This window comes from Balaenoptera musculus, chromosome 15, assembly GCF_009873245.2.
Source record: "Balaenoptera musculus isolate JJ_BM4_2016_0621 chromosome 15, mBalMus1.pri.v3, whole genome shotgun sequence".
NCBI lineage: Eukaryota > Metazoa > Chordata > Mammalia > Artiodactyla > Balaenopteridae > Balaenoptera > Balaenoptera musculus.
This window is the reverse complement of record NC_045799.1, coordinates 28,323,627-28,338,343: the sequence shown is the minus strand read 5'-3', so window position 1 is coordinate 28,338,343 and position 14,717 is coordinate 28,323,627. Positions and strand designations below refer to the sequence as shown.

The following is a 14,717-nucleotide window of genomic DNA, read 5'->3' as shown; positions in this document are numbered from 1 at the left end:
GGTTTCCATTTTGGATGTGTGCCTATTGTTACTATATTCTGAGGGTCCTACCCATTAACCGCTTGGTGTCATGTACAGACACCTTAGCAGGGATTCACTGTCTGCTCCTTGCCCAGGCTCCCTCCCTGCCACCAACTTATATACTGTCATATACTCACCTCTCTTAAAAACCTTTCTTTCTCCCACACAGACTAGTCCTGCTCCCGTCCCCACATCTGCCTCTCCAGAAAACCATCCCTGATGACTGCCGTCTGTGCCCAGCCCCTGGCTCTGAGCTCTGCTGGGCAGACATCATCAGCTTTCTTTGCAATGTATGGGCCTAGTTCTCCCAACTAGACTGCAGCCTCCCTGAGAACAGTTTTTGAGAACTTTTATTAAGCCATCATTCATTCATGCATTATTCTTTCTTTTAAGAAATAGTGGGCACCTACAATGTGCAAGACTGTGGAAATTTGAAGGAGAATGAGCCAAGCTGGGCCCCAGCCCTCAAGTGAGCACCTTGGGGTGCCTCTCATGTATCTCCCATGAATCAAGTAATAAAATAATGCTCATTCATCAGCCATGAGCTGTGCTAAGTCCTTTGCATGGATGAGCTCACAAGTGCCTGGGAGGTGATTGCTACTACCATTGTCCCCATTTTGCAGAAGAGGAGACTGAGGTTTAGAATAGTGAAGCCACTTGCCTAAGATCACGCAGCCAGAAAATGGTGTTTTGTCATGCTGCAAAGCTGAGATCATCTCAATGTCCCCACACCTGCAGGAGTCTCCAAACCTGGAGTCATCTCTAGGGCCCGTGCCTTGCTGGGGATGGTGCAATCTGCCCCCGAGGCAGGAATGTGCCTGGGGTCCTCTGAGCCAGCCTCCAGTGGCAGTGACTGCCTCCCATATGTGGCGGTCTGAGCAGGCAGACGGGAGCCCAGATGTTGTTTATTTCCTCTGGTTATCGGTGACATGCATCCCACACTGCCAGGCAGGGGTCGGAGAAGGCACTGCCCATCACTCTCTGCATGGGGTCCCCCTACATGGTTCTGGATCCTTCTCAAGGACATAGCAGGGCCCAGGGCAGGGCCTGGCCCTCCTCAGGTTGCACTGCCTTGGGGCAGGGAGCAGCGGTCTCTTTTTCTTCTTCCCCATCCTCCTCACCCACAGGGAGTCCTTCGGGACAGCTGTGTTAAATCCTTTAGTCCACCATGACACACAATGTTCTCATGCAAAACACACTTCCCTGGGCACATCCCAATTATGAAGAAACTCTACCCCAAAAATGTTGACATCAAATTAAAAGTTCTGCACTGATTGCCAAAGCAAGTCCAAGATCACAAACACCAATGGAGGCGTGGCAGGTGGCGATAGTAACATTACTGAGACCCTTGTTAAGTGTCAAGCCTGCTCAGGTCCTCAAGGTTCTGTAAGGTTGGCCAGTATGATTTCTATTTTACAGATGGGAAAACTGAAGCACAGAGAGATTAAGGCACTAGTTCAAGGTCACATGGGCAAGGATAAAGGGTAGAGCTGGGGTTTGAACTCAAGCAGTCTGGCTCTTAACGCTACTCCACTTTAAAGTGGGAACCTGTTAGCAGTGCAAATTCTCAGCCCCCACCCCCAACCCCAGACTTACTGGATCAGCAGCTCTGGGGGAAGGCCCAGCAATCTGTGTTTTTAACAAGCCCTCTAGGTGAATTTGATGCGTGCCGAAGTTTGGGAACCCCTGCTCTACATGGCCTTCTAATGTGAATGAATGAAGCAGGTACAAGATAAACAGCAGCTCGAGGGGAATAATACATGGCAGCTGACCTTTGCCCTCAGTGTCAGGGGCAGCAATAGGGAGTGGTGGGGACTGGCAAACTGGAGAGCACATGCCCCATCTATGGAACTCCAACCAAATGTTGCCCTGCAGGAATGCAGGCCCAGTGTTAGCAGGTATTCATCACCTTTTCCAGAGAAGTCCAAATTCCAGCTTCTTGTGTGAAATCTGATTTTTTAAATGGTGGCAAATCTTTTTTTTTTTTTTTTTTTAGTTTTTTTTAAGTGTGTAGCTGGAGTTCTTGGCTTGGGTATTGAGGATTTTTCATTGGCAGACTCACTGTGGACTGCTGAGGAGGTGAGCCTGTCTGGGGAAAAGAGGTAATTTTCAGGGTCCAAGATGTCTCCCTGTGCCTTTTGACCCCCTCAGGAAAAGCTCTGCAGAGTGAAGGTGGGTGGGAGGCATGATAATGCAGAGATGACCCTGAATCTACTCAAATCCCTAAATGAAAAAATATAGAGATCACTTGCAAACACTGAACCACTGACTCCTATCTAAACAAGGGGCTTGGGGTCATTCTCAGGCTGTGGATGACTCTGAGGTTGGGAACCCTCGTTTCAAAGAGCACAGGTCATTCCCTGATCCCAATAGAAAGAAAAACCTGCCCTTCACCCAAGACCAAATCTGCCTCCTCTGTCTCTGCCCTGAGCCCTTCACCACCCTGAGGATGAAAGACCATCTCCCTGGAGACGGTGGTTGGTGGCTGTCCTCCACCAATGCCTCTGGCCTCCGTCTGCTCACCAGTGAAAGGGGAGGAGGGTCCGAATGTGGGCTGACAATCCCACCATGTATCGTGACAGTGAGGGAACAGGAAAGGAACTTATATTTATGGAGAAGGACCTACTACATGCCAGGCACTTGCTGCTTGCACACACCTCATAACAAAACGTGTGGGAGTAGGGGTTGTTGCCACAGTTTTTCAGATGGGGAAACTGAGGCCCACATTGATGAAGGTACTTACCAAGGTCAGTCAGTGGGTGGTGGAGCCAGGATTTGAACCTGGGCACCTGGACCATAATACATGTCCTTAGGTATTTGAGGGCAGAAAACAATATAATAACAAGATACCCAATTTATCAGAAGTCTGCTGCCAGGCTTTAAGCTAAGAGTTTTCCATGTACCATCTCCTTTCATCACAACAACACTGCAAGTTAAGCATTATCCCTCCTTTTACAGCTAGAATAACTGAGGCCCAGAGAGTTAAAGTACTTTGCCCGTAATCACACAGCTGCTGCCACATTTCATAGCCATCGAGCCCCCAGCACGGGACCTCACAGAAAGTAGGGGCTCAGTAACTGTTGAATGAATGGATGGATGGATCACTTAACCTTGGGCTAATGCACGTACTCAGAGTTGTTATAAGCCTGCATCCCTTTGTAAACTGCCAACCCCATTGTCACTCTCCATAAAATGGACATCCAAGTCTCAGCTTATCCCCTGGGTGCTTGGGGAAAGACAATATCACTCAGATGTCATTCCAAGCCCCTCCAGCTGCTGGAGCAACACAAGGCCATCCTTTTTGGTACAACTGGCACTTTGACCAGGGGAGGATGGTCTTAATTATGGGAGATACTTATTAAGGGAAATCACAGGGGGTGCCATCCCCTCTGATGTCCCAGGAAAGCTCGGGGAACTTGCAATCAGAGCTCAAATACTTCATTTAGAAATGCGCATCAGAGCCGCTAGAGGGCAGCAAAGAAGGCCAGCATGCAGTTGAGGTGTAGAAGGAGCCAGGGGTTTTCAAACTGTGCTCCCTACAACCCCAGGGTCCCTTGGCGTGCCATGGTCAGGCCGGGTGGGCAGTGCTTCAGGTCCCTTGGCCTTGCTGAAGCAGAGCTGCTCCACCATGATCTGTTGGGCTCCACCCATCTGGTGAGATACATCATTTTGATTGTAATTTGACAGGAGGAGAGCTAGCTCAAGTGAACTAGTGACTTTCTTTGGAGCTTTGGGGTGAGCCAAGCCTTGGGGGACTGGAACCTGGGCTTGGAAGATGGTCAGAAACTCTGTCTGACCATCTAGGGCCCATGAAGTTTCTGGTTGCTTTTTTTCTCTCCCTGCATCTGATTTATTTTTTTTCTCTCTCTCTGCTTCTGTGTAGTCAGGAGTCTTTCGCTGCATGTGACAGAAAACCCTACTCAAAATGGCTTTAGAAAAGAAGAGACTTTATGGACCCTCCCAGGGGTGGATCCAGGTGCACAGACAATCTCTTGTGTGGCCTCCATTCTCGGGACACTCACCCCGCATGCGTTGCCCACCAGCTCTGGTCTACATCTTCTCAAATCCAAATAGAGTGTAAACACACACACACACACACACACACACACACACACACACACACACATACACTCAATCCTAAGACTAGCTCTAGTTGAAACATGTGCCTATGTCTGAACCAATCACTGCAGTCAAGGGGACCTGATTCTCTGACTGCCTAATCCCAGGTTAAGTGCATCTGGACAGAGATGGTTCCACATGAACCTCAAAGTCAAAGATGGGACCTCTGTTAGCAAAGAAAGGTGCCACAGATGCTAGTGCTCACCAAAGCTTCTCACACTGGCCACCCTGCCCTCCTACAAATGTCCTTAGGTCAAGAGGCCATCCTAGACCATTGTCTGTCGACCCACCATCAAAATTCTCAAGAGAGATGGTCTAATTGTCCCAGCCTGGATGAACTGTCAGGCCCTGGTACAGCCTGTCCACCACTGGCCAGGGGACAGGGTCATGCAGTACAAGAATATTTGCCACGTCTGGTTCTCAGGGAAAGGAGATTGTTCTCAGGGAAAGGAGATTGTGAGCAGGGAAGACACTCCCACAATGCCAATTACATCTATTTCGGTCTTGTTTAAATGCACATCCCTGGGCCTGTATACTTTACAAGCCTCCCTGGGGATTCTTATGCACAGTCAAGTTTAAGAACCATCAAGTTTGGATCTTTCTAAAGCAGCATTGTACAAACTCTAGTTGTCATCACTTATTATTCATAAAATTAGCATTCAAGTCTCTATGCCCGTGACCTTGGGGAAGTGGGAGGAACATTACTGCTCTTTCTAGTGAGTTAGAGATATGATGAAAAGCCTGAGTGAGGCCATCAGAATCAAAAAGTCAGAGGTGCCATTACAACATGGAGGCACTAGAGGGCACCCTACCAACTGCCGGGACCAAGGATGCAGCAGGAGGCAGAGACAACTCTCTACAAAAACCCAGTGATGAATGATGCTAGTTGAGACCCATCACCTGTGCACGCGTGCGCGCGCGCGCACACACACACACCACACCCTCCGAGGTCAGGGGAGGGTCCTTGTTGGGTTCTTTTTTCTGCAGCATGTTGAAATATCACTCTACAAATAGTGCTGTAGCTCTAATTGGAATTTCTTTGCTGTTTGGCTACCTGACCTCGGGGAAGGCTGCACCTCCTCTGGCTTCAGCGTCCCCAGTGAAGCGGCAGGGGTTGGGCTGAGTGACCTCTAAGCTCTTCCAAGAGACAGTGGTTAGTAAGAGTTTTGCTTTGTCACCATCTGCGTTGCTATTACAGTCGCCTCAGCCCTATTACCAGGCGTATCTGATTGGCCAGGTTTTGGTCAATGCCCACCCACTGTCGACTTGAAGAAGGGCCAGGCCTCCATGGATTCTGTTCCTGGGGGCAGGCACCAGGATTTGCCCTTCTCCAGGGCCTCTCACAACAGGGAATTTCTCTGAAAGGAAGATGGGGCACCAATAGGAAGGGGGTGGGGGTGAGGCTGGAGAGTCAAGAATGTCCCCTGCTAGGTGGCCATGGCCTCAGGTGAGCCAAAGTGTATAAGTAGTTTATTAAACAGGCTGACCTTGATGGAGTATTAACATACATGAAACAACTTCATGTTTCCCTAATCGCTGTGTCTAAGAAGCTACCTGGTCCTCTTCTGTCCCTTAATGACACCTGGTCACTTTCTGACTCTCCCCAACTACCATCTACCCCCGATGGTCTGCCCTGCTGCCTCTTGCTGGGGCACCTGCCAGCAACCAGCCTTCTTGGGGAGGCAGCAGCAACAGCACTTAAGCCTGGCTACTCCTAGGGGGCCCTTGCTGCTGAGAACCCCCTTGCTTGCCATGAAGGATGTGCAGGTTCTTCTGCTGCCTCCCCCTCCCAACTTGGCCCTTCTCTCTCCTGATCTCTTTTCTCTGCTCAAAGAGACGTTGGACGGGGCAGACCTGCAGAGCTGCCACACAGGTTCATGTCCAACCAAGGCATGAGGTGCTGGTCACCCCTTTTTGCAGGCATCCGTCTCTGTGAGGGGTACCCTTGCATCTCCTCTCTCTTGGTTTGGGGGTTGGGAACAGAGGGAAAGCCACAGCACTCCCCCTTCCCCGGGCTGACAGCTCCTAAGTCCCCTGAGTTCCCCTCTCTAGGTGGTCAGCTTGATCAGGTGGTGGTCAGACAGCAGAGACGCCCTATAAGCCTTGGAGAAGCTCTCTTTCCAGGGTATTTTCCACCTCTTTCTTCCCAGTTTTGGGCCCTGGTTGCCAATTCTGGAACAAGAAAAAGTTCCTTTCCTCCACTTGCTATACTTGATGATTTTGGGAGCCTTTGATAATGGTGGCAGTGAGGAATGGGGTATTGCTCAGAAAGGCAGCAGGAGGGTGAGGGGCTCCCCCACAGACATGTGCACCCCACACACAGTCAAAAATACACACTGTGTTAGTGAAGATCAAGTTTGTCTGTGAGTGACAGAGGACTCCAAATAACGGTGGTATGAACAAAATAGATACTGATTTTTCTCTCATGTAACAGTCTGCACAGGCAGAAGAGGGCTGATGCAGCACTTCTACCTTCCTCGAGGACCCAGGATCTTTTTATCTTATTTCTCCAGTATCCTTAACACATGGTCTCTATCTCATGATCCAGAATAGCTGCTCATGCTCCAGCCATCATGTTCACATTCCACCCAACAGGAAGGATGAGGGGATGACAAAGGGTATGCCCCTGCCCTTTAAGCTCTCTAGAAGTTGCACACACTGCTTTACCTCATAACACGCTAGATTTTGGTCACATGACCACATCTAGTTGCATGGGAAATGTAGTCATTTGGGTGGCCATGTGCTCAATTGCTATACCAATGAGACAGTCTGAGCTGCTCACGCATATGGTTTGACTATCTCTCTCTTCCTTTCCCCACCCTCCACCCTGGTCTGGCTGGCAGTGGGCACTGGTCTGGGGGGCAACTGCACAGGCTGTGTCATCTGCTCAGAGGAGAATGGCTGCTCCACCTGCCAGCAGAGGCTCTTCCTGTTCATCCACCGGGAAGGTATCCGCCAGTACGGCAAGTGTGTGCATGACTGTCCCCCCGGCTACTTCGGCGTTCGCGGCCAGGAGGTCAACAGGTGCAAAAGTATGTGGCCCCTCCCTTGTCCTGTGCTAGCACTGTGCTCCTGAGCATCTCTGGCCCACGTCCTACCTCTAGCCCAACGCAGCCCCAGGGGAAGTAGTATATGCCTGAGCCCAGACTCTGAGATACTTGCTTGCTTTCAGGCTGGCTGTGAAGCCCCAAGCAAGTCAGTGCCCTCTCTGGGCTCAACACTAAGGGGACAGGGGACCTTCACTTCTACCCTAGTTTGGCTGTGTGGCCTTTGGCATGCTACTCACTCTCTCTGGGCCTAGCTCAATGGGAAAAGGAGCCCTAACTCCTAACTCTAATTTTCACTGTGACCTGGACAAATCATGACCATCTCTGAGCTTTGATGGAAATGGAGTAGGGAGTCCTCGCTCCCAGTCCAGATTTACTGTGTGACTTTAGGCAAGTTACTTGCCCTCTCTGAGCCTCGGCTAAAATGAGAAAGGGAATCAAAATAACCATGTTACCTTGGACATGTCACCTGCCCCAATGAGCCTCAGTTCAAATGAGAACAAGAGTTCTTGAATGCAACCCAGTTTGACCCTGGACAAGTCTGGGTTTCAAAGGACACACTGAATCCAGACCCCAGTGCTACAGAGCTTGGGCTATTCAGAGGCCCTCCCCAGTCCCAGGCAGTCCCAGAGGATCCCCTCCCTGGGCAGCCACCCTCACCAAAGGTGGCCCTGGCTGTATTACAGAATGTGGGGCCACATGTGAGAGCTGCTTCAGCCAGGACTTCTGCATCCAGTGCAAGAGGCGGTTTTACCTGTACAAGGGAAAGTGTCTGCCCACCTGCCCGCCGGGCACCGCGGCCCAGCAGAGCACACGGGAGTGCCAGGGTGAGTGGGGGCATCCCCACCCTGCCCTGTCCCCTCCCTCCCTGGAGCAGGGGCTGTTGAGGGGTGTCAGGAGACCTGGAAGAAATCATAGGAGAATGTCACGTGGTGATGGGCCCAACACCATATCAGGTACACATATGAACCCTTCAATACACTAGACCCATCATAAGCACCACTATCATGATTACTATTACTACCAACATCTACATCAGTAATTATTGCCAAGAGAGGCCACAGAGCACAGAAGAGGAGCATTGATTTTGGAATAAGGCCTGGGTTCAAATGCTAGCTCTAAAATTCACCCATTAGTGACCTTGAGCAAGTCAGTTAAGCTCTCTGTCCCTCAGTTTCTCCAAATGTTAAAAAAATTACAATAGAACATAGAACCTACTTCATGGGGGAGGGTTGTTGTAAGGGGTAAATTAATACAATTTAAAGTACTTAATACAGTAACTAACACAGCAAATGCTCAACACATGTCATTACTATTACACATCATATTAGCTGTCATTACTGTTCTGTTTTCCCACCACTCCTTTTTAGACTCCTGTGTGAGCCCCTCTTCTGTGATCTGTCCTTACACAAGGCTATTCTCCAGTGTTCTCACCTAAATCACATATCTCTGCCTATACATTCTCTCTGGGCACATGTTCACGGTCATTCCAAAAGCTGATGGCTCCTAACTCACTGTCCTCAGCTGCATTTCTCCATGGGCAGCAGACTCACATCCTCACCTGCTCTATGGATGCCTCCTTCCCTCCCTCCCCATCCCCAGCCTGGTGCTTCCTCTGGGCTTCCTCCATCAATAACCAGCTCCGGCCATCACTGTGGGCTCTTCTCTCTCATCCTACATCCAATCCAATCTCGTTCTTTCACTCAGGAAATATTTACTAGAGCATCTTCTACGCTCCAGGCAATTTCAGAGTAGCTGGGGACATATCAGTGAACAAAACACACAAACTTCTGCCCTTATAGACGTGACATTTTAGTGGGGAGACAGAAGACACACAAAAATAAATACAGATGTTAGGTGGTAAAAAGAACTCTGGGGAAAATGAAACAGAATAAAGCTCCCAAACCTGCCCCACCCCTCCTTCCCCCTTTTCCCCACCCCATCCCCACACATCCCTTTCTCCCCACCCTCTGCCCATTGCTGGGATCTTGGCCACAGCCTCTTGCCTACCTGCCTGCCTCTGGTCTCACTGCCTCTAGCCCAGCTGGCTCATTCCAGAAGCAAGAGTGATTATTTCAAAATGACAATCTGATCAGGCTCCTCTTCTGCTCAAGGCCCTTCAGTGGCTCCCATTGTCCTCAGGTAGAGCCCCCAGGCTATGGGCAGTCTGGTCCCCATCTGCCACCTCTCCACCCCTATCATTTTTTTCTTTCTCCATTTGAGTCCGTGCTCCAACTTCCCCATGGAGGGCAGTGTCACACTGGGGATTTTGTTAGGGTTATTCCTTTCACCTGGAGCTCTTCTCCCTCCTGCCCCTCCCTGAGCCTGGCTGACCTCCCCACTCCTACTTCAAGACTCAGATCAGGAGTCTCCTCCTCCAGGAAGCCTTCCAGGTCACCCAGGCTGGGACCCTCTGGTCTCCCACAGCTGCCTGTTTTTCCCCATCACTGTAAGAGCACCCTGCCTTCCAGCCTGACCACTCTAGACAGTGAACTCTGGGAGGCAGACCCAAGACCAGCAGACAGACCAGCAAGGTCTGTCTTGTCCCTGCTGCACCTCAGCACCCAGCACAGCATGTGCACACAGTAGGTGCTCAGTTTTTGCTTCCCAAATGAATGCATCTGTGAAGGACCATCATTCTAAGGTCTGGAGAGCTGGTTTCTGGGCCCAACTAGATCTTAAACACTTGCAGTTCTGTTTTGTGAGCTCCTTCTCTGTTCCCTTAGCAAGCCCCTCACCTGCTCTAGACCTCAGTGTCCTAATCTGCAAAATGGGGTATTAATAGCTGCCCTATTCTCTGCCTACCTTTCAGGGACTCTTAAAAGAATCAAATGTGAAAGAATACTATATATGTTCATATATTTTGAAAATTTCTCCCTACTAAGACCTTTTATGTCCATGACTTCCTTTTTCCTCACAACAGCACAGTGTAGCTCCCACCTTGTACAGCTGATCAAAGGCACAAGATCAAGTTCAAAATCCAGGTCCTGGCCCCAGGGCCTCCCAGCTGACCTTGTAGCCTCATCTCCTGCCCCTCCCCTCCTGAACCTTCACTCCACCCCCAGTGTAGCTTCCTCGTCCCTCACACAGGGTGGCCAGGCCCCCGGGCTGTGCACAGCTGCCCCGCATGCACTTCCTTCCATCACCACCTGATGAAGAAGTCCTCTCTCCCTTTAGCTCCTTTGTCACCTCCTCAGGGAAGCCTTCCCCTTTAAAGCCACACAACCGGTCCCTCAGGCTTCTGGCCCGCAGCAGCCTGTGCTTGCTCTAGTACAGCTCTCATCCCAGGCTCTTACAAATAGCTGCTTAAACGTCCCCCTCTGCTCCTTGTAATAGCCTGTGACTCCTTTGCATGAGGAGATGGTGTCTTCAGGGAACTGAACCGCTCAGACCCTGCCCTTGATCTGAGGAACACTCACTGCCAGCTGACCCCATCTGTCTGTCTGTCTCTCCACCTCACAGAGGAGTGTGAGCCGGGCCCCTGGGGCAGCTGGAGCCCCTGCACACACAACGGGAAGACCTGCGGCTCAGCCTGGGGCCTGGAGACCCGCGTGCGGGAGGCCGGCCGGGCCGGGCGGGAGGAGCCAGCCACCTGCCAGGTGCTGTCTGAGTCAAGACAATGTCCCATTCGGAGGCCCTGCCCAGGAGGTGAGCACCAGGCCGGGCACGGGGGGCAGCAGCAGGCAGGGCCCAGGGTGGCTCTGAGTGGCCTTGGGACACAGCCCCCACAAAGAGTCCCTGTAAGGCTGCCTGAAAGCCCCCCACTAGCCACACCTTTCTGTGCCTTGAGCATTGCCCCCTCTGGTGTCCTCCTACTGGGGTCAGTCCCAGATCCCTTGGGAAGATCAAGCTTGCCCTTTCCAGCGGGAGTTTGCGACCCTTTCAGACTGACACCTCCTGTCAAAGGACTTGGGACACCCTCTTTACACTCTGAAACAAAGTCATGGATGATGTGACCCATTTGCACTGGTCTTTTTTTAAAAAATCAGTATGGTGCCTAACTATAAAAGAGAAATAAAAGAAATTTCATTATGGCAGCGCTTGGGCCCAACACACCAGAGAGTACTGACCGAAGTCAAATCACAGTGAAAGTGGTAACCATCCACAGTCAGGGCCTCATGCACGGCTGTGTTGCCATAAGAGACGCAAATTCCCAAATGGCGACCAGCTCTTAGTAAAGTCCAACAAAACTGTCTGACTTCTCGATTGACACCACGCTGGCAGCCCTAGAATATTCAGTAATGGGACAAGTGTTCGCAAACACTTGGCATTCACACACGAGACAGAGTTCAACTCTGAGGTCCCTGCGTGAGGCTGGAGCAGCCATTAGAGAACTGGCTGGGATGGGGCCTTCTTCCTGGGGGACTGTCCCACGCAGCACCCCCCCATCCCCTTCCACTGAATGCCCCTGGGACCCCCTTCGTTGTAACAACTGAGATCACCGCAGAGTTCCAGAATACCCCAGGGGCTATGAAGAACCACTGATTTAAATAGAAGAGAGGCCGCAGAGTGTGTGGGTAAGATGTAAACAGTGAGTAGTAATAATGTGGCATTAGCTAATGTTAACTGTGCACCTACTATGCACGGGGCACTGTGATAATTCTCTACATTCATTAAGTCATTTAATCTGCACAATGACACTATGAGGTGGGTATTGTTATTATTCTAGTTTTACCAGTGAGGAGATTAAGGCCCAGAGAGGTTGAGCCACTTGCTCAAGGGTCACACAGCTAGGGAAGGGTGGACCTGAAATTCAAACATAGGTCTGTGTGCAAAGAAGAATCTACAGCCACGGTAAGGGTGAGGGCCCTGGAGCCAGGTCACCTGGGGCTCACTGGGTCGGGGTGGAGTCAGGACTCAAACCCAGGGGCACCCCTGGGTTCATAAGGGCTTGTGGTGTCTGGGTTGGGAGTGCAGATAACAGAGATGGAGGCCCCTCAGGGCCATAGTGGGCAGCTGGGGACAGAGGATGAGTTTGAGATGGGACCAGAGAAACTAAGAGACCCCAGACCTGAGGAAGCACCCACACAGACGGACAGGTCTCTGTAGCACTATGGCCACATCTCTCATGGCATCTGAGAGCTAGTGGCTGATTGGCTGTGGAGGGATTGAGAGAGGACAGCTGTTCCCCCAGATAATAACAATAAGAATAATAACAACAATAGCAACAGCAGCAAACATTCATAAAGCGCTGATCACATGCTGGGCACTGTGCTAAGTGCTTTGTAAATATGATGCCTTTAATCCTCACAACAGCCCTGCTGTGGGCTCCCTGCGGCATCTGCTCAAATGTCCCTCCTCAGAGAGCCTTCCATGAGCTTCCCCCAACCAAGAGTCACTTTCCATCATGTCATGTCACAGCTCTTAAATCTTCCTGAAATGATCATGCACATTCTTTACTTGTTTAATGTCTGTCTTCCTCGATAGAGTGGGACCTCCAGTGAAAGCAAGTTCTTTATTTCCAGCTCCCGCTCTAGCACCTAGAACAGGGCCCGGCACATAGTAGGTGCTCAGTCAACACTTGTGGATGGCAGGGTGGGTGGGTAGGCAGGCCTAGGGAAGGGGTGGGGACCCAAAGCCTCTCACCCCATTTCCCACCTTCACAGCTGGCAAGGGCCCCTCAGGCAGCCCCCTACCCCATCCCCCAGATGCTTTCCTCCCCTGAGGGCTGACACAGTCAGCAGGAGCCTAGAGGAGCGCCTGGCTTCAGCGCCCCCGAAGGGCCCAGGAGTGGGTGTAGGGGGCCCCAGAGCGGGCAGCCAGGTCTCAGGGGATGACCCTGAGTCTACCCTGAGAAGGGAGGAGCCCTGACTCCAGAGGAGGCAGGCACACAGCTGATACTCAGGTAATAAAATTGCCCTCCCCTTGCCACTCCCAGCTCTCTAACTGCCTCACCCTGTGACCTTGGGAAGTGGTTCCCTGAGCCTCGGTTTCTTCATGTTCAAGGGGGCACACGGCTCCTGTGGGAGAAGAGTATGGGGCCAACGATGGGTGAAAATGGCCTGGATGTGGAGACACTTTTAAAACAGAAATTTAGGGCTGGCCCTGCTCCCAACCATGCCTCAGTCTTCTCACCTGTTGATAATAATAATGACAAAAAACAACGGGAAGAGCATTCCAGGCGGAGGGCAAAGCCAGTGCAAAGGTGTGGAGGTGGCATGAATCTGCCAGTGGCCAGGACGGTGTGAGCAAGGGGGCTGGGGCGGGTGGGGGGAGGCCACAGAGACAACGTGGTCTTTTCCTCCAAGTGAGTGAGGAGTCACTTGAAAGTGATGCCCAGAACTCCAGCCCAGGCTGTGCCACTGAGTTAAGCGAGGCCCCTCCTGGGCCTCAGTCACCTCACCTGAGAAATGGGACTTGATAAGATGTTTGTGTTAGAAACTCACCCCAGCTCCACGGGGCATGGGGAGTGGGGCGCAATGGGGTCAGGCTCCCGAGGCAGGTCTGGGGTTTGCATCCACTCCCCACGGTGGGAACTGGGTGAGGTACAGACCCCGGTGACGGCGTCAGATGGGGCAGTGGGCCTGCGCCTGCTTGCCAGCTGTTGTGAGGGTGACGTACTCAGCGGGAGCGTCAGATAAGTGCTGACGTTACTGTTGCCGTTCGGAGGGCAGAGCTGGGCCCAAGCTGAGTGGGAAGGTTGGTGCCGGGACCCAGGTGAGAGGTGTTGAGTCTCCAGCGAAGAGCCCTGTAAACCGCGCAGTGGGTGCACGTGGGAGTGTCATGGGCGCCCCCTCGAGGCCACCCTAAGTCCCAACTGGGGTCCCAACAGTGGACCTCCAGGCCTGTTGGGGCAGATGCCCAGCATGGGTGGTGCTCAGCAGGTCAGCGCCCTCCCCGCCCGCCGCCGAGGAACTGAGGGGAGTGTCCGGTTTGGGGTAAGTGATGCTGCCGTCCCAACTCCGAAAAGGAGGGATTGTCGGGTCAGCACCCCCATGACATTCCGAGCCTGCTGCGGGGAGTGGGGGGCACTGTCGTCTGTCAGGATGGGCTCAGCAACAACGCCCCGCGCTCTCGTTGCAGAGAGTAACCCCAGCCAGAAGAAGAGCGGGAAAGATCGGCGCCCGCGCAAGGACCGGAAGCTGGACGGCAGGGGGGAAGGGAGGCCCCGCCCAGCGCCCGCCTAGGCACGCCGCCCGCGGCCAGACCGCCAGCAGCCGCGAGCTTTCTCTCGCGCCCCTCGCTCTCTTGCTGCTGCTTCTTCTTTCTCTCTTCTCTTTGTTTCTCACCTACCTCTCCCCTCTTTTTTTCTTTTATTTCCTGCATTTCTTCCACTTCTGTTTTCCCCTTCTCCCTCCCCTGCTTTCTCTTCTTTCTCTCTTTCCTTTTATCTTTTTCTTTCCACCTGTTTTTCTTCTCTTCTTCACTGCGTCCCTCCCCCCGACACACATGCACTAAGACAGAGACCGACTCCTGTGCACTCCACCCCTCACCCCCCTCGCTCTCTGTCTCCTCCTTAAAGAAAGCAAACATCTTTTTCTAGGCCTTTCCCAGACCCTCCCTGACCCCTTTGCAGACAAGGTGTTTCTA

General features: G+C 52.0%; 1 protein-coding gene across 1 annotated transcript in view; it reads left to right on the top strand.

The window, feature by feature from the left end:
- The window catches only part of RSPO4 (R-spondin 4), a 39,102-nt gene extending 24,788 nt beyond the window's left edge, over positions 1-14,314 (top strand). The window contains exons 2-5 of the mRNA XM_036826723.1: positions 6,984-7,172; positions 7,874-8,014; positions 10,650-10,835; positions 14,211-14,314. Coding sequence (XP_036682618.1) covers positions 6,984-7,172; positions 7,874-8,014; positions 10,650-10,835; positions 14,211-14,314 — 620 coding nt within the window. The remainder of the gene's footprint in view (positions 1-6,983; positions 7,173-7,873; positions 8,015-10,649; positions 10,836-14,210) is intronic.
- Positions 14,315-14,717: the final 403 nt, after the last annotated feature.